General features: G+C 35.5%; 1 protein-coding gene across 12 annotated transcripts in view; it reads right to left on the bottom strand.

The window, feature by feature from the left end:
- Positions 1-24450, bottom strand: part of NFIB (nuclear factor I B) — a 234496-nt gene that overhangs the window by 64708 nt on the left and 145338 nt on the right. For all 12 annotated transcript variants that reach the window (XM_003260428.4, XM_003260429.4, XM_030815159.1 and 9 more), the window contains 3 exons: positions 9180-9248; positions 3516-3636; positions 39-157 (listed from right to left, as the gene is read on the bottom strand). In XM_003260428.4, the coding sequence (XP_003260476.1) occupies positions 39-157; positions 3516-3636; positions 9180-9248 (309 nt within the window). The remainder of the gene's footprint in view (positions 1-38; positions 158-3515; positions 3637-9179; positions 9249-24450) is intronic.

Consider the following 24450-nt stretch of genomic DNA (forward strand, 5'->3'; position numbering starts at 1 on the left):
TTACTCATGGTCTCTAGAGGCGTGTCCTTATTACTCACCTTGATCTCTTTCATGCCATGTTCGACTTCCAGCAGCTGGTGAATTTGGAGAGGGGTAAAAGTCTCCTGTAGGACTTGGTTCCATATTTTCATCTATGGATATAGTTTTGGGTCTTTTGCTGTTAAAATATGGCAATAGTTATATTAATGGGATTTCTGGGAAGATGTGTACATTTTAAAGTAAATGATCTGAGAAGATCCTTACTGTGAAAATTTTCATAAGCACAAGTAATAGTATCTCAGAATCATTTTGAAATAATGGTGAGTATTCAAGAGATCAATAGTAATAGCAAATATTTCTAGTTGCATATACCATTTATTATACCATCTTATACCTAAACCTGTCTAACAAATATGGTGTTCATTATATTTATCTTTCAAATGTATTTCCAAAAAAAATTCCACTAATAAAAAGTGAACTCTTCATGTTGCTTGCCGTCTAACATTAAAATTGTGTTATTGTGTACCTGACTCATTATCATTATCAATACTAACAGTGTTCCTTTTAATAGCACTTGTCATTGACAATGCAATCCAAAGATAAGGTAATAAAGTAAAACAAGAGCCTTGGAGTCAAGACCATCCTAGTATAAAATCTTGAGTAGGCCACGTACGAATTGTTAATAGTAAACTCCTTAACTTACCTAAACTCAGTTTAATCATCTGTAAATCGGAAACAATAAAACCTAGTTCAAAGGCAGACGGTTGGAAGGGTAAAATGAGTTGTTAAATGTAAAGCTTTTAGTTAAGTGGCTGGCATTTAGAAGATACTTATCAAATAGTAATTCTTAGTAATAACCCTATAATTAATAATAAAAAATTATAGTATTTTACTGATTATAAACTATTTTATATATTATTCTTTACTTTTTCTTAAAACTTAGATTATTGATTCTTTATTCTTAAAATCGACTGTGAAAAAAAGACGGCCATTTCCAAATTCAAACTAAATGGCACACTTCTAAAATGATACTTTTTTTTTTTTTTTTTTTTTTGAGACTGGGTCTCACTCTTTCACCTAGGATGTAGTACACTGTGGCTCAATCTTGGCTCACAACAAACTCCACCTCCCGGGTTCAAACAATCCTCCCACCTCAGCCTTCCAAGTAGCTTGAACTATAGGTGCCTGCCACCACACCCAGCTGATTTTAGTATTTTATGTAGAGATGGGGTTTTGCTATGTTGCCCTGGCTGGTCTTGAATTCCTGGGCTCAAGGGATCCTCCCACTTCAGCCTCCCAAAGTGCTGGGATTACAGGCAGGAGCCACTGTGCCGAGCCAAAATGATACATTTTAATATGGAAATATGACTCATCTCAATGAGTAAGAAAGGTGAATATACAGAACAAAGATTAAGAAGCTATTTTATACCCATACTGGTTGATATACTTCTTTCATGTGCCCCCACCAATATCCTATAAAGCAGATAGTTATGAAATTATGACTATAAAAGTGAATTTTTTTCTTTTTGTTTTATTTTTGAGACAGGGTCTCACTCTGTTGTCCAGGCTGGAGTGCAGTTGCACGACCACAGCTCACTGCAGCCTCAAGCTCCTGGGCTCAAGTGATCCTCCTACCAGCCTCCCAAATAGTTAGGATCACACACATATGCCACCAAGCCTTGCTAATTTAAAAATTTTTTTGTAGAGAGGGAGTTGTCCAGGCTGGTCTTGAACTCCTAGGTTCAAGTGATCCTCCTGCCTGGGCCTCCCAAAGTACTGGGAATCCAGGTGTGAGTCACTGTGCCCAGTGAATATTTTTTCTTTAATTAAAAAAAAAAAAATCTTATTCACACCTATGCTGGTAAAACCTTTTAAAAAATCTTCAAAATTAACTTTTTGCAGCAATAATAACCATAATGTTACAGGATTTCAGCGCTGAAATTGACCTCAAAAATCATATACATAAACCAATCCCCTTGTTTTTACAAATGGGGACACACATTTGGAGAGATTCAGAGGATTGTCCAGGGCAAGTTAATGGAAGCAGTCAGACATAAGGTAAGGACGTCTGACTTCCGGAAGTGTGCTCTTTCCACTGCACTGTTTCCAAGCCCTTGAATCATGTATATGTCTGAGTACATTTGTAGATACTCATGATTAATATTTGACTCACAATTCTCAGAGTATTAACATGATGTAGAAGATGGCAATTTCTATCCATGCTAAGCTTAGTTTCTTCCCAAAGTATCCAAAGTTAGACCTTACATTTTAACTCTCTTTTAAATCTATTCTCTCATCTATGAGTCAGCAGAAAATTTGTTTGAAAAACTTAAAATTGGGGACAAATTATATGCATAAGGAAGTACTAGAGAAATGTTTTTTAAACCTTGCTTATTCTGAAAGACAGTATCTTATATAGTCATGAAGAAAGATCTGTGTTGACAACATACTGATTTAGCAGGTAAAATTTAAAAATTACTACTCACATTTTAAATTTAGAAAAATCAAAGCATTTCTAAGACTTTGATATGTCAGAGACTATTTTAGCAATAAACCAAATTATCTTGCTACATAATTTAACTATATGAAAATGGTTTAACTGGAACTGATATAAAATTGATCTTAGTTTATAAACATACATATGCCCAGTCCATAATTAATTCAAATTGAAAGGCACTACTGAGAATAGTTTAGAAAAATAAATATACAGGTATCCTTTTATTTTTAAAAAGTTGACGTTGTAAAATGAGTGTTTTGCTCTAGAATTCATGTATGCTCTTATATTTGATTACACATATATTTAATGCTCTAGGAATGAGATAGGTCTTGAAGATCTAGCTCAAATAAAAAAAAAACAATACATCTGTAATATTTATTCACCCTGACTGACAATTACAATGAGAAGATCAGGAAAAAAAAATGAGAATGTTAACAGAGAAGTAAAAAGCAAAGAGAACTCTCTCTAGCTGACCCCCAACATAGACTGGTTAAACCAAATCTCAGGGAAGGTAATATTTTCATTGGTAACAGAGAGTTAATTAAATTAGTCAAAAAACATCAACTAATTGAAGAACTTGGCCAACTGTGGTCTTTAATTTTAAGGCTAGGTAAATGACACATTTTATTTTTTAAGTTTCATTATCCTTAGCTTAGATGTAATATTTGGGTAAAAGTTACCAGGAATCAGTTACAAACCAGAGATCATTGCCACAGCAACATCATTTTTAAAGTCATCAAAAGATTTTGTTAACTTATAGCATTTTAATATTTCCTACAACAGGACAAAAATCATATTAATATATTTTCCTAGTTACCTGTCCCCCTGAAAAAGATTTTTAAAACTGCTGTGTACAACAGTTACATTTAATTTGTAACAGCCGAATAAATTTAACCAGGAAAGATTAAAAATCTGTGTACTACCAGCAAAAATTATTTCCCATCTCTCTTTACCTACCTACCTATCTATCTGCCTATCATCCACCTACAAACCTATACGTGTATCAGCTGAGAATATAAGCAGCCCTTCTTTCAGTTACCTGCTTGGTGGAGAAGACAGCGACCTCTGAAGATTGACCCCCGAGTTCATGTCATGATAGTATGGTTGGCTTGGGATTTCTCCAATTGGGAAGTTGACTCCAGTTCCCTGGGTTATGGGCGCTGAGGAATAAGACAAAGAAGCACTGGGAATGACACTCATATTTCTGACCTCTATTCAAATGTAATAATCGAGAATCTTCCATGCTTCTGGTCAAAGATAGAGAGAACTTTATTCACCTTAAGCCTCTAATACCCACCATACAACCTGGGTAGGACCTGAAAACTTGCTCACCTTAGCAACGTTCAAGCTTGGAAATCTGAGGCAATCAGATTATAATCACTGGTTACCAATTTCCCTAATCCTATTCCTCAACCTTCTTTACTCACTCCTTTATATTAGTTGACATTACATCTGTCACTTTGCTAGTTAAAAATGCCTTGGAGGAAACAGAATATACGAGTCCTATCACTCAGCAACACCAAACAAGCTGCTTTGCACTACTTAGGCTCTCGAAAACCAAATCATTGTTAAATAAATAAACACAGAACCGTTTCACAAAAAAACAGCAAAAACTATTATTCGCAGCCTCCCAGTTAGGATATAATAATAATTATTAATATCATGACTTCTAATCCACTCAAATATTAATGTTGATATTAATGTTGATAATATAGAATAATAATTTTTGGTTTGTAACATAAAGGATAAATGCTTCAGGTGATGGATACCCCATTTACCCTGATGTGATTATTATGCATTGTATGTCTTTATCAAAATATCTCATGATATTTTGTATAATTATATCTGTTCAAATTTTTTAAATTTAATTTTAGATATCATGAACAAATCTGTGAGGCAGCATATTGTGTTAGAATTGCAGTCTTGAGAGATAAATAGCCTTTTAGACTCCCTCTGTATTACAAGCTATGTGCCCTAGTTTCCTAACTGTAAAATGGGAGTAATAATAACCTGACACATATGATTATTTTGAGGATGAAATGAACTAGGTAGTGATAAGAGCCTAGAATCATGCCTAGTGTATAACAGGTGCTCAACGATTGTGAGTTCCCTTCCTTCTTTGCTTTCTCCTCCAAACTTCTTCCCTGGTAGACTGGAATGGTTTGCAAAGATGAACAGTTCAAAAATGTGTTGAAAGCAGAGGAAGAGGTATAAATGAACCTGTTTGCTGAAATTTTGTTCATTCAACAAATTATTGACTGTGTCCACTGCTGGTAGGTGTTGGCTGCAATGTGTACAAAACAGTCTCATATATTGCCCTTAATAAAAATATTGGACAACAAGCTGGGTAAGTAAAACATCCATGCAAAACACATAAATACCAAAATAGATGAAAATGAAAACTGTCCAAATTAATGACGTGATCCAAAACTGCTGTAGAATTTCAAGGGGAAAAAAATCCAATACCAGCTTGAATTGTCCAAGAAGTCTGTGAAAAGCCATAGCTGGCATTGGACTTTGGGGAATGTGTAAGAGATTAGAGGCAGGTCATTCTAAACAGGGACTGCTGCAGAAGAAAATCATAGGTAGAGATAATGTGCAAAGTGGAGACCAGACAGGTTGGTGTCAAAGAACTCCTTAGGAATGGTTTCTATTTCTTTACCTGTCTTAATCAGCCCTTCAAAAGCTCAAATGAAACTGTACTCTGGGGCTTTGCAACAAAATTCTAGAGCCCCTGAGATTCACTCTAAGCATACGTGGTCTACTTAAACTCCTCTCTCCCAACTGCCTCAAGTTGAGTATAAAATTCCAAAGGAACTGCAGATTTTTATGGAAGTTTTCTTACCCCGGATTTTTAATGAATATTCCAAATGTGTTCACTATCCTTTGAATTGTATTTTAATATTAGGCAGGCTAAGATTAACTTAAAATATTTTTAAGAAAGTATGATTAGGGGGTACAAGCTTTATCACAGAGAAGTAACCAAGGAATGCACAATGAAAATCTCCCTTTCTGGACTAAAAATTAAATACATCAGTATATACATGACTAGTATCAGCTCCAAACTTCTGGATTATCTATCAGCCTTCTGATAGATTGTTCAGGTTATATAATACACTGTAACATCCTTTACACAGAAAATATTTGTATCCAATGAGTAACTATGCCTGATGGCTTGAATTATTTGGACAGCTAAAATGTAGCTACGTCTGTTGTGGTTGAGGCACACCAAAGGTTAAAAAAAATGTGAGGTAAGAAATCCCACAGTAACCACATTTTATAATTTATTATTAGAACCATGTTCTATATGACACTGGAAGTGGGGTACATGCTAGAAGGAGTATTTCAGGGGCTCAAGTGAAGTAAACAATCTGTCTGGCTTCCTATCACAGTAATGGATACAATTCATAGACCTGAGTTACTAACAGGAAATTTGGAGGTTCTACCTTACATAAACTATTTTCAATTTATTAAGCTCATGCAATATTTAGGCAAAGATTTATAGTTTCTATTGAATACATATGGCTCCGCAGTTAACATAATTTGCTTACCCATAAATAAACTAGATGTAATTTGTAGTAAATGATAATTTTAAAATCTTCAGAAATTTTGTTTTTCTAAATTTTGTTCCAGAAAGATTATTCCAGAGTGTCAAGACAGCAATAAAAACGACAAATATAGCATGTTCTCACTCATACATGGGAGCTTAAAATTTGATCTCATGGAAGGGGTTGTCAGAGGTGGGGGAGGGTGCGGAGGTGGGGAGATGAAGAGAGATTGGTTAATGGGTAAAAACATACAGTTATAATAGAATAATTTCCAGTATTTGACAGCACAGCAGGGTGACTACAGTTAACAACAATATATCACGTATTTCAAAATAGCAAAAAAAGATTTGAAACATTCCCAACACGAAGAAATGATAAATGTTTGAGATGACAGATATCCCAAATAGCCTGATTTAATCATTATACACTGTATGCATGGATCCAGAGATCACATGGATTCCATAAATATGTACACATATTATGTTTTAATTTTGTAAAGATAGCAATAAAATAATTTGTCTGCAGATTTATGCATGAGCACTGTAAAAATTTAGTATGCATTCTGACACTAAATGGGAGATTACAGAAAGGAAAGTAGATTAACAATAAACATGGCCAAAGTACTAAAACAACACACATGGAAATTATTTAATGACAAAGAGAGTGTGTGAGAACAGCAAGTCTCAGTCAGATATTCCTGCTTAAGAGCCTCTGGAAGAACTTACATCAGATGCAAAGATCAGTGTTAGCACCTCTCCCAGGGAGCTACAAGAAGGCTGAAAGCTGCAAATCATGTTTAAGAGGTTGCCGATATCCTCTTAGAAATGAAGCACCAAAGAACCTCAGAGTCTAAGCGTTAGAGGCCAACCTTTAATCTCCCTTATTGTTCTCCTCACTCCAAAAGCTGATCCTAAATCAACTTTTAAGATGGAGATAATATCATTCAACAGAGAGATCACTATCCTAATGCTGAACAGCTTCATTAGCTAAAGTCAGCATACACATCAGTGGGTCTTATGATTGTAAAACCCTAGAGGATTGCAAGCACTAGAATACCGTAAACCCTCAAGAAGTCAGAATTTGTGATACACACATGTGTTGTGCTGAAGTTTATGTTTACTTAGCAAACCCTTATTTCATAAATAATGAAGTTTAATTGTGTAAACAAAGATTATGATGTGGATATATTAAAACACTTAGGAGGATAACTTATCAGGCCTTTCAGAGACACCTATTTACATATGGAGGAGAAAATAAATGTTTGCTGAATAAATTATGTAATGAACATAGATGATTAATGTGCTAATTACAAATCAGTAATGTTTGTTATAACAAATAACCTAAAAATTTCTAGGATATGACATTATAGGTTAAGAATGAATGAATGAAGAATATTAAATTTACCTGGTTTTGAACTGTTCTAGAAAGATAATTTTCATCTTTTTTTTAATGTTTGAAATTCAGATTTTTCAAAATATCTGTCTGGGCTTTTGAAGGTTCTAATGTGGTTCTCCTTTGACAGCCCTTAGAATAATATTACCTATAATGAGGTACTAAATAAATATTTTCTGACAGCTGACTCTACTGCACTACTCCTAAGAAGGATGAAAATATACCATTGAACTTGAACTCAGAGAAGTACAAATTTAAGCAAATAATTTAATAAGCCTCCTAACTGGAGCACCATAAGCCTTTCCGCTAAAGAACAGTATGGGGAAAACACACATGCCCCTTCAGATATCCCCTGTCTTACCTGATGCTACAAAGTGCTACTGATAAGTCAGGCATATTTCTTCCCAAATTAAAAGTGAAAACTTTCAAATGTTGGATACCTTTGGATATCACATGCTGATCTGGAAAAACACATTAAGGAACATTGCCTCGGGCAATCTCCTTGCCCATTGAATACATACCCTGGGGCCACCGGAATATAGGATATTTGTGTTTCTTCTCCTACACTGCCACCAAGTAAAAAGACCCATGAGAGAAGTCTTTTGGGCATACATTTATCTACTCCAGAATTATACCAGAAAGGATAAACTACTTACAGTCTTAAACGTTCATGTATATCACTCCCTGCTATACATGCTATTTGCACTGTTCACTTTAGAAATGCGAGCTATTTGAGGAACTATGGTTCAAAAGACAGTCAGTGATAGCGTGGAGATTCCTTTACTGAATAACAAGACTCTAAAACACTGCTTATTCTTATCCTCAGTAACTCGCTTACTCTCTGTTCTTTCCGGATCATCGTAATTCTTATTCATGACCTCTAAATCTGACCCAAATGAGAAACACAACTTAGGCAAGTATCAGAGTGTGACTACATCATCTGAATAACATCATTCCAAAGTGTGATGCATTCTATCAAAATGTCAGGTGAAAATATACCCTTCAAAGTTACATAAATAAGCTAAATCAGCGAAGGGAGTATGAAGAAAGGAGTCACCTCCTTTAACATAATTAGTACATATAGATTTGCATCTTGGATATGTTTGTACATGCTAGTAATAAGTAAAAGAGTTAATCAAGGCAACGTCCCCTTTGCTTAGGTAGCCTGCCAGGTGAGCTTACCCTAGAAAAATCTGATCCAGCCTGCCAAGAATGGTGTCTCAGGTGAAGTGGCCAGTTAAAACAATTGGACATTGTTTTGGATAACAATGCTTTCTATCTATATCCAACTACAATCTGCAAAGTTAATTTCTGCATCCCTCTACACTCTGCACGTTAGTGTGTATATCCTGTACATCTCCAACCCCCACCAAAATGTTAGTAAAACGAAAAAGCACTTATCTACAGGAAACTTATGTGGGTTATCATAACAACATAGAGTACATTTAATTAATCACACTTCCTTTGATATAAATGGCCATCTATGGTCATGCAGAGAACAGTGAATTAAATGAATACCAATAACATGGCAATCAGAAAAACCCCAAAATTATTTTTGTACAACAAAAAGTTTTGACGATTTGAATGCAAACATTTTAGAAAATGAAGCAAAACACATTCAGTTATTTCATCAAAAGTTTTAAGATTTTAAAATTCAAATTTTCCTAATATGTGGTCACTCTTTATACTACAGTTAAGGTTCAAAATATAAAGTATTTTAAATCATACTGCATGCTTAAGTAGTAAGAAAACAATTTACTTACTTCTGGATACTCTTACAAGTTCTGATACATTGAAGACTCCAGATTTTACAAAACTATCCTCAAGGTAACCTGAAAATAAACATTAAAGGAAAAATGATCAATATAAGCAGAAAGTAAAATAAATGATTATACACTAGAATTTAAGTGTTTTAAAGCCAAAGGTTTGAACAAAAACCAAATATGCTTACAATAAGGACTTTAAAAAATAACTCTTATGAATGCAAATTAGGTTTGTTTAAACAAAAATAAAAAGTTTAGATACCAAATAATCTCTTAGGAAATTTTTTTCTTCCCTTTCTAAAAGTACAGGGTTATTGATGCGGTTTGATTTGCCATGGCCCATGCATACAGAATGGCCTGTGAGCTCTCAGTGAATGCTTTTGACTCAGTGGCACCTGGTAGACTAAAGTGAAAAACGAAAGAAAGAAAAAGGAAACCACAACCACAATTAGCACCTTGCTGGAATAACGTGAAAGATCTCTTAAAGCAACTGTTCTTTTGTAAACCCTTCTCTGATTAAAGAAAAGTGAGCTGCTGTTACCAGCACCCCCACCCTTGTTCCAGGGTTACTAATAACATAAAAAGCAGAACTTGTATATACAGCAAATACAGAACGTCGCGTTGACCTATTTCTGGGCATCTTTAATATACATTGCACGATTTCACTGCTTTCCTCACCCTTGCTACTATTCCACTGGACTCCTTTTATTTCAAGAATTAGACACCTTTTCTGGCAAATGGTGGTGAATCCAGGCCTCTGAGAATGCCACATGACCCTTTAGTCACACCTGGGCAGAGTCCACAGTGGCCATGGAGACTGCTTGCTAGCTCGTCTAACTATATCCAAAACTAGAGACGAGAACTCCCATAAACAGCAGTAACCCTGCACCCAGCCCACCCCATTCTCATCTATGTTAAGGGGGTGTAATGAGTGTGAGGAGGGAGGGAATACCTTAGCGGGGGAGGTTATGGCCTACTTGTTTCTGTCCTAGGGAGAGAATAAGTTTGAAAATCCTCAGAATTGAAATACATCTGAGAAACAAACAAACAAAACTAGATTCTAAGAACTGGCAATTTGATTGGATTTTACATAAAGCTTTAGGGCTGACCAAGGAATTAGATTCAGTTCAGAGATTTGAGGCATGGGTAGTGTAGCAACACGGAGCACTGAAATCAAAGAACTGGGATTTGAATCCTAGCCACAGATGACCAGTTACGAAATCTTGGCTAGGTTATTAGTCCTCTTTTTGCCTCAGATTCCTCACTTACAAATTGGAGACAATAAAAATCACCTATCTTATAGAGTTGTTACTAAGGGAGATAAAAATATAAACCCCATGATAAGCATGTTACCAATAAATTAAGATGGGCCAGTGGAACCTGCGATCAGCTATATACCAAATTATGCACACTGGCTTCCAGACAGTCCAAAATGATCCGCAAATCTTTATTCAGAAAATTTACCAGAATAAAAGGCACCACACTGCTTTTCAACCATACATAGCATGAAAAGACAGAAAATCATTCAATTAGCATATGTGTTTCACTGCTATGAACTGAGGAGCCATGGATGTTTGACATCCACCCACCCACCTTCTTTAGAAACAGAATGAAAGAAGGAGTGAGAGGAAGTTGTAAGATCTCAGTAGGGGATAAAACAGGTGCCACATTAAGTCACTATTCTGAAAAATATATACACATTTTTAAGAGTATTATAACAAAATGTCCCAATTTAATGCACTTCTATTTTAAGAAACTCTTATTTCTTGAGCAATTAATTTTTACCAGGTTAAATTCATTTCAGTAATTATTGAGAAACTTCTATGTAACAATCACTGTACAAGGTGCTAAAAGTCATGAATACCAAAAAGGACACTGACTGCCTTGCCTGGTGGGCGAAAAAGATGTTTTGACTCTTCTGGACCACTGTAACTTACTATCATATAGAAAGATTGTTGTTGCTTTTGTTATTGTTTATAGTTCATTATACTTTATTTTATATAGGGTAAACTTAATAAAGTAAATATATTAAGTACAAAACCTTCTTTATCTTGGGAGGCCGAGGTGGGTGGATCACAAGGTCAGGAGTTTGAGACCAGCCTGGCCAATATGGTGAAACCCCATCTCCACTAAAAATACAAAAATTAGCCGGGCGTGATGGCAGGCAACTGCAATCTCAGCTACTCGGGAGGCTGAGACAGGAGAATCGCTTGAACCCGGAAGCCAGAGGTTGGAGTGAGCCGAGATCGAGCCATTGCACTCCAGCCTGGGCGACAGAACAAGACTCCATCTCAAAAAAAACAAAACAAAAAAACAAAACAACCTCCTTTATCATGACTACAGCTCATATACTTAACCAGTCACACAAGATTATTTTTCATCACCCAATTGTACTTTGTAAATGCCTACCTTCATATCTTCCTCCTGCAGCTCCCTGCGATGAGATGGCCCTCTTTCTACACACTCTAGTCTCACCCTTCAAAATCCAGCCCAACCACCACCCACTCTGTAAACTGCTCCTCCACCTCCTTCTCCCACCCACTGGCCCAGCCAGAAATCTCTTTCCTCTGTACTTGTATAGCAACTAGTTTGTACTAATTTTATACTTTGTACTTTCAGATGTTCTGAGAGATCTGTTTTCAAGTCTTGCGGTCATTGCTGGATTATCAGCTCCTTTATTTACGGAAGTGACTGGGTTTTGTTCATCTCTATATCTTCCTTAATGACTAACTCATTGCCTATATATAGAGTAAGTACTAAATAAACACAGAACAAAATTTTAAAATTCAATTTTAAAAACATGGTCACACATTAACATCTTAGTCATTTTATTACAATGTAGATACAGATGGTTTCAGATTTATGGATAATTATACTAACCTCTGTTATTCCCTAGAACTTGTTTGCTGAAGAGTGTATTTAGGCTTTTGGGTCACATGAGAAAGTGTAATGATTAGGGTCGGATTGTATCTCTTACTTTGTTGTGTACTAATGTGTAACGTCAAGCATTTAATACAAAGTAACAACCAAAGAACCGGAAGTGTTTAAATAGTAAGAGCCCAAAAATATTTGTTAAATAAATCGATGAATAAGTGATGAACATTTCAATGTATTTACATAAACTATATCAGATGTAATACATAACATTACAATATGTATGTGTAATCTGAAGTTCATTTCCTCATTACTCCAATGAGGAGTCAGAGATCCATTTGCTCCTAAGTCATGACCATTAAGATGGAGTGGGGTCTGAGCCTGTTGGAAGCCAAATCATGAAGAAGGGATGAGCCAGCTCAAGGCCAATTCAACCAGTGGGAAGACACTCAGGCAGTCAGACATAGACAATACAATGACTATTGCAGCTATTCACAGAAAAAAAGAAGACAATTCAGAATGTAGCAGGGTGTTTCTCCACTCCCCACCCCCAATTTCCCAGGTTCTAAGAAATTGGAATCTACAGAAACAGTGGAAAGAGGTAGTTTACTGAAACTATGAAAAGCATTGGAAATATATCAGAACTTCTTTGGAACCTACTGGATAAAACGCAAAAAACCACACAGGTCCCACTGGGCTCTACTCCTGCATGGAGCCCAGTGAGACTTCAGTGGAGGAAGGTTTCTTGAGGATGAGTGGTGATGCCTATTAACCATGTACCTATGGGAACAGGGACAGGTGAGAATCAGGCAAGTGGGGTAGCCTGGGAGAAGCACCTGAAGCCGATGGCTGCCACCTTCATGCATGTCTGCAGGCAGCATAGCCTTTGTAATGGACAGGCATTACCCAAGACATGGCAGAGTGAAAAAGAAATCATGGATGAAATAGTACTCAGATACTTAAAATAGTACTCGGATACCTACTAGTGCTTACTCATTAGCATACAGAAGACAATACTTGAGGGCTGTAGCAAAATAACTAGGAGGATTTTGCAACGGGCAGGGGTCCTGCAGTAGGATAGGGGGTGAAACTCAGCAAAATGTCAGGTTATCTGCTGCTAACATAACCCCATCCATAACCTCCAGGGTACTGGGCCCTTTCAGGAACATGTTTTTCACATTTCATAGACCACTGTAAATCTAAATAGCTGATACAACAGCTAAAGATCTTAAAGCAATTTGGAGACATTCATATAGTAAATTCCCTTCATCTACCAAAGGAAATATGAGCATCTCTGAGGCAGAGCAGCTGCTTAATGGTTACAGAGCAATATTACACAACAGCTTAATCCAGGAAGAAAAGAACAACTCTGCATTTGTGTGATGCTGTATTTACAGTACATGTGTGCTTTTAAAAAAAAAATAAAATTGAGTAGGAAATAAAGACCTCTACAAACTGAAAAGTCTCAAAGGCAATATCAAATTATATTATTTTACTTCTTTTTTATTTTTCTCTGACAAAAGCAACAGTAAATCACTACTCAGAAGTTAATATACTGTTTAACCTCCTTTACAAACAATAACAGAGGGACACAATGGCATATCTAACTGCTAATATCTCAAATTATAATCAGTACCATTTGAATGTTAAACAACATTTACATAGAAAATCCAAAGGAAGACTGATAATGCTCATTTTTACAGTCTACTGTGTTCTATTCTTGAAATTAAAAAAAAGAAGCCACAGAAAGCAGTTATTAAAATCATGAAAGCCGTCTTCAAGTATTTGAAGGATTATTAATGTAGATGGTGGATTTGACTTATTCTGCATAGTTCCAGGAGCTGTTTTTTGGCTCAATAAACAGATTTGTCATCCAATGGGAACAGGCCTAAAAAGGCATGTGAAATTTTGCAAAGGTAACATAACCAATATATTCCCAACAACTGTGTTGACCTTCACAAGCAGGCATTAACTTCACGTTCACAATTATCTTATAAAATGTGTCATATTATTGGTGTTGCCATTTTACAGATGAGGAAACTTTTATCTTACAGAGATAGTTTCTCAGTGGCTATAGAGACTCCCACTGGATATAAAAATTCTTGCTTTGTGAAGGAAATCTCAAAAAAAAAAAAAAAAACAGAAAAAAAGCAAAAAGCACCTCAAAAGCCATTGCAACCCTCAGATTCTCCCTTCTTACACAGATGTTTTCCTATGTTAGTTTTCTGGCATTGTTCATTTGGAGAACAAACAGGTGAACATAAGACATTTACAGGCATTTTCCAGCCCTATGATTGCAATTGTTCACTTTCTTCAACAGAATTTAAAAGAAGGCCTAATTCTTTTTGTAAAGGGACAAGAAGAGATTACTTTATACTAGCTCTTTGCTAATCTTCATATAACTTCAGATACCACAACTAACCCATTGGTAATTTTCTGGTAGTGGTGTTACAAGACATAGCTCTATCTTCAGTTTCTCAACTGACTTGAACTATCCATGGTTAAAGCTTGAAACTGTGATTATAAAATAGAAATATTAATCATTGCAAAGATAGTGATTTTCTTCACAGAGATTAAATCTCAGCCTATAGCCTAGGTTAGCGTTCTAATATTAGTTTAGAATTAAGTATATCTCTCAATATGAAATGTAAACCCATGATGATGATTTACGTGATCTTGGAGGGAGTCAGAAATTTCCCAACTTTAACACACCCTGATAGTGCTATATTTTCTCAATATTTCCTTCTAGTCCTTTAAACTTTTTCCTGCATATATACATATATATATATTTATAAAATCAATATCAAATTTAAATATAGTTGTATCCAGCTTTTTTCCTATTAACATTGTATCTGTCCTTTTAGATAAAGTTTTTCAAAAGCATGATCTTTATGACTATACATTGCATGGCTGTATCATACTTTATATTAACCATTCCATTGTCTGGCATTTTAGGTTATTTCCCAATTTTTAAAATATAACAAACAAATAGCACTGTAATTAACATCCTCATACACACATCTCTGTCAGCCATTCTCATGATTTCCTTAGGCTGGAGTTCCCAGAATTAGAATTACAGGGTCAAAGGACATAAACTCTTTTAAAACTCTTGGTAAAAACTGTCAAGCAGCTTTCCACAAAGTTATTTTGCCAACTTATACTCCTTAGGGCAAGCTGTGAGCATGTCCATCTCACAATCCTGCTGCCAGAATTACATATTAGTACGGATTTGTTTTTATTTGTGGCAAGTTGATAGAGAAAAAAGGTCATTACATTAATGTTACAACTTTCACTTATTTCATTTTAATAAAATGGACTCATTTCAGATATATGTGTATATTTCTTTCAACAGAACATTAAAAAACAAAACTTTTGAAAAATCAGAACATTCATAAATACACAAACATTAAAAATATATAAAATAGAAATTGTGTTAGCAGGAATTTTTTTCCTAATATCAATGAGATTGCATCTACAGTTTCATAATGAAAATGTTGGCTATGAATTCATCACTGATTTTTTTTCTCATTATCTGAAAAAGTACTCACTCATTCCTAGTTTTCTCAGATTTTTTAAAAGTTTTCTGATGAGGATGGCTATTGAATATTATCAAATTCTTTTTTGGCATTAGTAGAAATTATCCGGTTTTTTTCTAACAGCATTTATTGGTGTTATCTATTACTGGATTCTTAGATTTAATTATCTTTGCTTATCCATGGAAGATAGTTCTTAAATTTACTGTTGAACTGGTTGGCTGAGTTTCTTCTAATATTTCTACAGGTAGTTGGAAAACTTTATGGAAATTTTTGTATTTTATTTGTTAAGTTTTTATACCAGGAGTATACACATGGTTCATAAAATGGTTTTGATGATTGTCCCAATATGTTTTATGCTCTGGAACAAAACAAAATATTATTTAATGAAAAGTTATTGAATGTTTGGAAAATTTTACAAACATTTTACAATTTCAAACATTTTACAAACATTTTACAATATTTTACAAATGTTTTACAAACATTTTACAATTTCAAGGAAGATGTAATATCATCTTCCTTGAATCTGTTGCAGAGAAGACTCTTAGATAACTCTGAATCGTGAATACTATTCTACTTTTGCTTTCTAATGTTGAGATAATTTTATTATATATTTTCCAAAAAAATTCAATTTTTCAGATTTATAAATTTATTAGCACCGATATTTTATAGTTTACTAAGTGGGCTATGTTTATTTTTATGGCATAATAATATTAAATGTATGCCCTCTTATCTTTTTAATGGATGTGGAAGGTATGCCTCTCTCCAACGGCGTTAAAGCATACTAGCTAAAAAGGCAGCCCTGGGGCAAGACTATTGCCATTTACTATGTAAACCTAAGGCAAGCTGTCTGACTCTTCTACACCTCACATTTCTCTTCCCTAAAATATAGGTAATAATCATACTACCTATGAGTAGATGCAAAAATTGCATATTGTTTTCAAGTAATAGTAAAGCAGACATTTGAAGAGCAGGAAAAGAAAAAGTAGAACTTCCAAATTAGCAAAGAGAAAAGAAAACACAATAAATAAGAATGCAATCAAGGCAGCAAAAATAAGAAAATAGGATGTAAAAATATATAATAATATGAAGTAAAATAGAAGAGATAAAATAAAATACATAAATCACTAGAATAAATGTATATGGACTGAATTTTCCCATAAAGGGAGTTTAGGTCAATTGAAAAATACAAAATCCAACTGTTTTCAAGAAACACACCTAACACAAAATGACAATAACAAGAACAAAAAGTTGTAAATAAATGGGTAGGCAAAGAGAAATCAGGCAAATTCAAACAAAAAGGAAGCAGTATCAGTTAGCAACGGTTAAGAGAAAACTTAAGCTGAATTACAATAAAGATAATTATAAATGGATAAAAGGCACAATTAACAAAGAAGATAAATCATAAACCCCACACACACCAAAAAATATTATGAATACAATCTATTAAAATACAAGAAACTTTATAAAAAATAAAGTCACAGTGAGAATTTTTACTATTAATGTATCTTTTTCAGAATTGAATATGACTATTAGACAAAGACTAACTTCGTATCATTCAAATACAAATTATATTTTACTGATATGTTCATGGAACTTCTAAAAAAATCGATCATGTTCTTGACCAAAGAGGCAACTTTAACAAATCCCTAAAAGTACAGACTTTTAAGGCCATACTGTCTCATCTTTGGCAAATAAAAGTAAATAATAAAAAATGACTGAATTATCTCAACTACCTAGAAATTAAGAAAATAAACCATGAACCAAAGAGAAAAATCAAAAGGGAAATTATAAACTATCTAAAAAGCAATGAAAAGAAAAAGAAGAAAGAAAGGAACCCATTACTTACCATAAAGGAAAGAACAGCATCACAACCACCCCAACAATTAAAAAGATGAAATTAAACATAAAAGCTGAAATTAACAGAATAGAAAAAAGAAATATTTAAAATAATAAATAAAACAAATGATTCTCTAAAAAGACCAACAGGACAGAAAAACTACTTCCAAGCCTGATTAAGGGAAAAAGAGAGAGTAAAAATATACAAGTATAGTCATGAATGGCTTAATGGCAGGGACACAATCTGAGAAATGTGTTAATAGGCAATTTCATGGTTGTATGAACATCACAGAGTGTACTTACACAAACCTAGATGGTATAACCTACTGCACACCTAGGCTATATGCATGAAATTGCATATAGCTCTTAGGCTACAAACCTGTATAGCCTACTACTGTACTGATACCATAGGCAATTTTAAGACAATGGTAACTATGTGTGTATCTAAACATATCTGAACATAGCAAAGGTACCATAAAAATATCATAATCTTATGGGACCACTGTCATATGTAATCTGTCTTCAACTGACCTATCATGATGTGGTGCATGACATACAAATATAAAAAGGAAACATAACCAAGGAAATCAAATACATTAAAAGAATTATGAGAGAATAATACATACAACTTATTGACTACAACTTTGAAAACTTAAATGGGCAATTATTAGTAAAATAAAAGTAACCAAAACTGAGCAAAGAAGTGGAAAACCTGAGTGGACCTATTACCCTAGTGAAGTGGTTGCCAAATTTGCTGAACACTGGAACCATCTGGGATTCTTGAAAGCAGTTTATGTTTGGCTTCCAACCCCAGCTATTCTGATTTAATTGATATGGGGTGAGATCTGGACATGAGAACCCTTTTAAAAGTTCCCCCAAGTGATTCAAATGTGCAGCAAAGTTTGAGAATCACTATGACACCACATTCAGAACGTGGTTCCAGAGCCACTAGCACTGGCATAACTGGGGAGCTTATTAGAAGTGAAGAAGAATAGGCTCTACCCCAGACCCTCAGAATCATAATCCACAGCTTAATGAGATCTGCAGGTGATTCATATGTGTACTTAAAAATTTGACAATCCTAGAACATACTAGAAATGTGAGTAAAGAACTACCTTTGAAAACAGCACCAGGTCCAGGTGAGTGCACAGCTGGATTTTATGTATCCTTTATCTAGTCTTTAGGTTCCAATGTTATTTACACTCTCCCAGGCCTTAGGAAATAAGACAAGCTTCCTTAGGAAGAACGCTTTCTTATGAGCCTCTCTGAGGCCAGCAAAACTTGAATACCTAAATTTGTAGCCTCTCTCTTCGAAACAAAACAATGAACCAACCAATGAAAGACCAAGAACACAAGTAAATGTGACTTCAAGATGCCTAAATAAAATATCAAATTAAATATTGCAATATTATCAAAAGAACAATACACTATTGTCATTAGGGTTTATTCCATGAATGAGTGCAGCTCACTATGAGAAAAGCTATCATTACATAGAGAAAAAAGTCATATGACCATATCAAGATGCTGAAAACGTACTTGACACCAAGAGGCAGGCTTACCTAATAATAAATCTAAGCACAAATAGACAAAGCAAACAATACAGACTCTTCAGCAAAATTCAACAATATATTATTCTAAAAGGGGAACACTAGTCTGTCATTCCTATTTTCCCAACCTCCCCAGCCTCCTCCTCTTTGCAGCCCTTACAAATGTAATCTGGAAAAAAGCCAGTCACAGAAAGACAAATACTGTATAACTCCACTTACATGAAATATCTAGGGTAGTCAAACTCATAGAAACAAAGTCACATGGTGGTTGCCAGGGGCTGGGGAGAGTAGGGAATGGGGAGCTGTTGTTTAACAGGCATTGAGTTTCAGTTTTGCAAGATGAAAAGTTTCTGGAGGTTGGTTGCACAACAACGTGAATATATTTCACACTACTGTATTGTACACTTAAAAATGGTTAAGATGACAAATTTAATGTTATGTGTATTTCACTAAAATTTTAAAATGTAGTCTAAAATTTTGGACCCAGATTGTTACCATATTCTGGTTTACATATATTCAAGAACAATCTTTTACATTGACATTTCTGTCTGCCATCTTATTTATAACAATTACTTGGTCATAATTCTCACCTTAATTGTTACTATTCTCATGATTAGTCTATATCTATATTTGTATTCATATATTTATGGTTATACTTTCCTGTTCTTAATTTTTTATTGAGTCATCACATTGCCAGTCAGAATAGGTTTTCAAGTAAAATTTTTACAACTAAAATGAAGAACTCTATTTTTTGATACCATGAGTAATAAAGAATATATTTCCATTGCCTTTGACTGAAGGTGAAACTCCTTGAGTGAAAAAAAATGTTTTTTTCATCACAATTTCAAGTATTCTCCCACTGTCTCCTGTTATTTAATGTCGATAAAAGGAAATAGAGAAGTAACTTGTTTTTCATCCAGGACATTTCAAACTTTTCTTCATCCATGAAATGTAAAAATTTCAACAGGATATATTTAGATACAAGCCTCTCATTATGTAGCTGGAATAGCATTAGTCCTTTTGATCCACATAGATAATTTTTAGCTCATCAAATTTTTCTCCATTTGTCTTTGATCCTACATTCTCTGATTTCTCCACAATGAACACCTAAATAAACCTTGAATTTTCTATTCTCCCATCATCAAGCCTTTTCTCATCATCTTAACCTCTGTGTTTCCTCTGCTTCTGGAATAAGTATCTTGGGGTTGTCGTCTATATCAATGCTTATTTCCACAGTATCAGTGCTGTTTCTTACTCCTCCGACGCAATTTTAACGCTGTGAAAGCAATTTAGTTTTTCTTGATATTCTTCCTCATCTCACAGAATACTGTATTTATTGAAGCTATTCTTTTGTAGGTTCACTTTTCATATAAGTCTTCTGAAACAAATTGTTTTCTCTGGAATTTTTTTCTAGTTCTTTATTTTCAAAGATATGTCCTTGTGGTTCTTGATCATATCCCATTTCCCTTGTTCCTCCATATTTTCTCACCAAGGGCATATTGTTGTGTGTGTGTGTGTGGCTTTTTTTCCCCTTTTTAACATATTCAGTAATGTAAACTAATAGGAAGAGACAGAAAACAGATCAATAAGTCATCTGAAGATGAGGGTAGAGGAAAGAATGACTTCCAAAGCAGTCAGAGGAAACCTTTGGGATTAGAGGAAACGTCATCATCCTTGAGTGTGGTACTGATTTCCTAAGTATATGCACACGTCAAAACTGGCTGGGTGTGGTGGCTCATGCCTGTAATCCCAGCACTCTACGAGGCCGAGGCAGGTGGATCACTTGAGTCCAGGAGTTTGAGACCAGCCTGGGCAACATGGCGAAACCCTGTGTCTACTAAAAATACCTAGCATGGTGGTACGCGCCTGTAGTGCCAGCTGCTCAGGAGGCCGAGGCACGAGAATTGCTTGAACCTGGGAGGCAGGGGTTGCAGTGAGCCAAGATCACACCACTGCACTCCAGACTGGGCAACAGAGTGAGATGCTGTCTCAACAAAACAAAACAAACAAACACATATGTCAAAACTCATCTAACTGTACACTATATATATGTAACTTACTGTATGCTATTATACCTCAATAAAGTTAGCAAGTGACCTATAAAGAGTGGTTTCCAAATTTTCAAAAAGTGCTATTTCCACAGCACAAAAAGAATCACAAGTGAATCAGAAACATTCAGTGCAATCAGGAACATTTTTGAAGGTATGAATTATAATAATTAGGTATTTTTTTGCAGCTTCTAGAAAGTTATCTTACCAGGTTCCTCATTCATGGTCAAGTGAACTCTAAGAACACTGTAGCATATTCCCTAGCAAACAAAAGCACAAAAGCAGCAACCAGGACTTCTCTACAATTTGTCAAACTGGGAGAAAAGAAACTCTGTCCACCTGAGATTAGTATTCTGAATCAGCAATTATATCGGAGTGCTACAATTCTCAGTCAGATATCGCTCTACAAAATGCATCATCAGTATGCTACATAAGATGAGGAGTTCAGAAAAATCTTCCAAATAATCATGTCTAGGATGTGGTCTACCTACAGGGCATAAGAGGATCACTGTAAGTATCTCTGCAGAAGTACCTGCTTTTTCTAGGCCTAGGTCAGGTTCTGAGTATGGGAATGATCCCACATGCTCCAAGAACAGGTTATTTATTTAGCCTATTATTGGTCTAAGCCTCTGCTTCATAAATCCTGGACATTGTCTATAGGTAGGCATTGCCTTGGATGATAGGTATACAAAAAAGAAGAATGCAATACTCACCCAAAGGGGCTCAGAATTCATTAAGGGGAGTAGATGTGAAAATAGAGATAAAATAGTACACTAAATGCTAGTATTGTAAAACAGCACTGCAGAGAGGCTCTGAAGAAGTCTCACTGAGGAGGTGACAAGGGAGTACAAGCATTCTAGGCAGAGAAACAACACGAGCAAAGACACAAAGAAGCAGCACATGGCTAACGCTAAAGGCATGGTCCATGTGTGCAACGGACAAATCATGAAGGGTCATATTGTATGTCATGCTAACGAGCTAGGCTTAGGCTAGAGTGGAGACCTTGGAAGCATACAAGGAGGTGAATGAAATAATCAGATTTGCACATCACCACAGACCTGTAATGGATATATCAGAGGGATTAAGACATGAGGCAAAACATCGCTACAGAGATTAGCAAATGATTAAAATGATCTAGGTGAGCTAGTTAAAGAGGCAAAGTGTAAATGTTTTTAAAGAGTTATTAAGATTCAGCATCAATTATCTTCTTTTTAAAACATTTTGCCCCTCTCATCAGCGGCCTGAACCTTTGTATTCATTCCTCTGTTCTTTCTACATTCTTTCTCCCAAAAGCTCACAGGTACTCCCTTCTTCACCTATCAACATTATATAAGGTAACAGTATTCATGGGGGCTATTTCTGGGTATCAATTTGGACATGGTAAGCATAAAATAGCAGAATACTTTACCATGTCCCAACAGACATGATCATCTTCTAGTTCTCTCTTACTTATTTAGAAAATACTGCTCTGCTTAGAAAGTACTTCAATTCAGAAAATGATAGCAGTCCAAAATACCAAATTTTAAAATGAAAAATCCTCCATTGCATTGAAAACATTACTGCAAAATACACAATGCAGCCAGCATCTTACCATTCATCATGTCACTGTTTGTTTCATGACATTAACAAGTGGAAGTGATGATTTTAATAAGATCAAATCTGAAAGTCAAGTGGTTTTCCTGTCTTCTTCCTGCTGAATACTACAGGAACACAGATATGTGCAAGGTATAGAGCACTGCGCAAGGGGAAGATATGTCTAGTGGAATCAGGAATTAAAATATCTCAGCAAAAACAGGAGTTTGGTCCTAGTTTTATCATATAAAATAAAATGAAAGATGTGAAGGTCCCTAAAGAGCAGAATGTAAGTCAAAAGACCCCAAAAAGATTTGTAACAACTTTGAAAACCAAAACCTGACCATTGTTTCTTAAATTCTTCTATGATCAATGACATTATCAAGCAAAAGCTAATAAGAGTCAGCTGGGTGTGGTGGTTCATGCCTGTAATCCCAGCACTTGAGGAGGCCAGGGTGGGCGGATCACATGAGGTCAGGAGTTCAAGACCAGCCTGGCCAACATGGCAAAACCCCATCTCTCCTAAAAATACAAAAATTAGCCAGACATGGCCCATGCCTGTAGTCCCAGCTACTCAGGAGGTTGAGGCAGGAGAATTGCTTGAACCTGGGAGGCAAAAGTTGCAGTGAGCTGAGATCATGTCACTGCACTCCAACCTGGGCAACAGAGCAAGACTCCGTCTCAAACAAACAAACAACAGTCAAATTAACACACAAAAGTACTTGCTTAAATTATTCGTTACCTAGATACGCTTTCATAGTCACAGAGAAGGAAAGAAAAACTGAGACTTTAGTAGGAGATTTGTCTAACATCTTTAAATCACATCCTTTAATCCTATAAGGTAGAAAAAGATTAAAACTCGGGTAATTAGATACATATCTACTTAATATTTTATTCTGTTTGCAATATATTACTATAGAATTGTACTCTCTTTTTAAACATTGTGCTTAAATATACAAGTGGGAGTTGCCTTAGTGCCTGGACAGTTTAGTCCAGCGAGCTTAACTTCTGCAAAGTTCAGTGATTTTAACAAGCCTAGAGCAAGTCCACTATATTTGTGATATAAAACAATCCCAGCTTTCCATCTGTGAGAAATAAAATGCTTTGCATCATTAAATTGTAGCTGTATGTGGCAAAAACAGATCTTGTAAATATGCAGAGGGCAAGAATTTAAATTGAGAGGAAACTTTAGATGCAGGAGGTCACTGTAAAAGGAACATGAGGCCAGGCATGGTGGCTCATGCCTATAATCCCAACACTTTGGGAGGCTGAGGTGGGAGGATCACTTCAGCCCAGGAGCTGGGGACCAGCCTAGGCAACATAGCAAGGCTCTGTCTCTACAAAATAATTAAAACTTAGCTGGGCATGGTGGCACATGCCTGTTGTCCCAGCTACTTGAGAGGCTTGAGGTGGGAAGATTGTTTGAACCCAGGAGGCAGGCTGCAATGAGCCATGACTATGCCACTGCACTCCAGCCTGGGCAACAGGGCAAGACCCCAACTCGGTGAGGGGGGGAGTTACATGAGATACTTGGGTAAAAGCAATCACCACAATACTGCCCAGAGCAGCAGGTACCATCACAACCTCACCTAGAGGAATTTATGACTCAGACCTCTTTTCACATGAGGATTCTGACCCTCCCTTAAGGGGACCTAGACATTCAACTAAGAAAAATATAGGTTATAGCAATAACCTTTAAAATTTAGCAAATTACAACCTATTTATGTGCAAGCCCTCTTGGACATTTTCTGGAGCTAGGTACAGTATTAAATAAGTGCCTATATCAATCTATTAAAATTTTATTTGGATTCTATGTTACCTTATGACACCATTTCAGATAACACGAGACCTTAAAATA

This window comes from Nomascus leucogenys, chromosome 1a, assembly GCF_006542625.1.
Source record: "Nomascus leucogenys isolate Asia chromosome 1a, Asia_NLE_v1, whole genome shotgun sequence".
NCBI classification, from domain to species: domain Eukaryota; kingdom Metazoa; phylum Chordata; class Mammalia; order Primates; family Hylobatidae; genus Nomascus; species Nomascus leucogenys.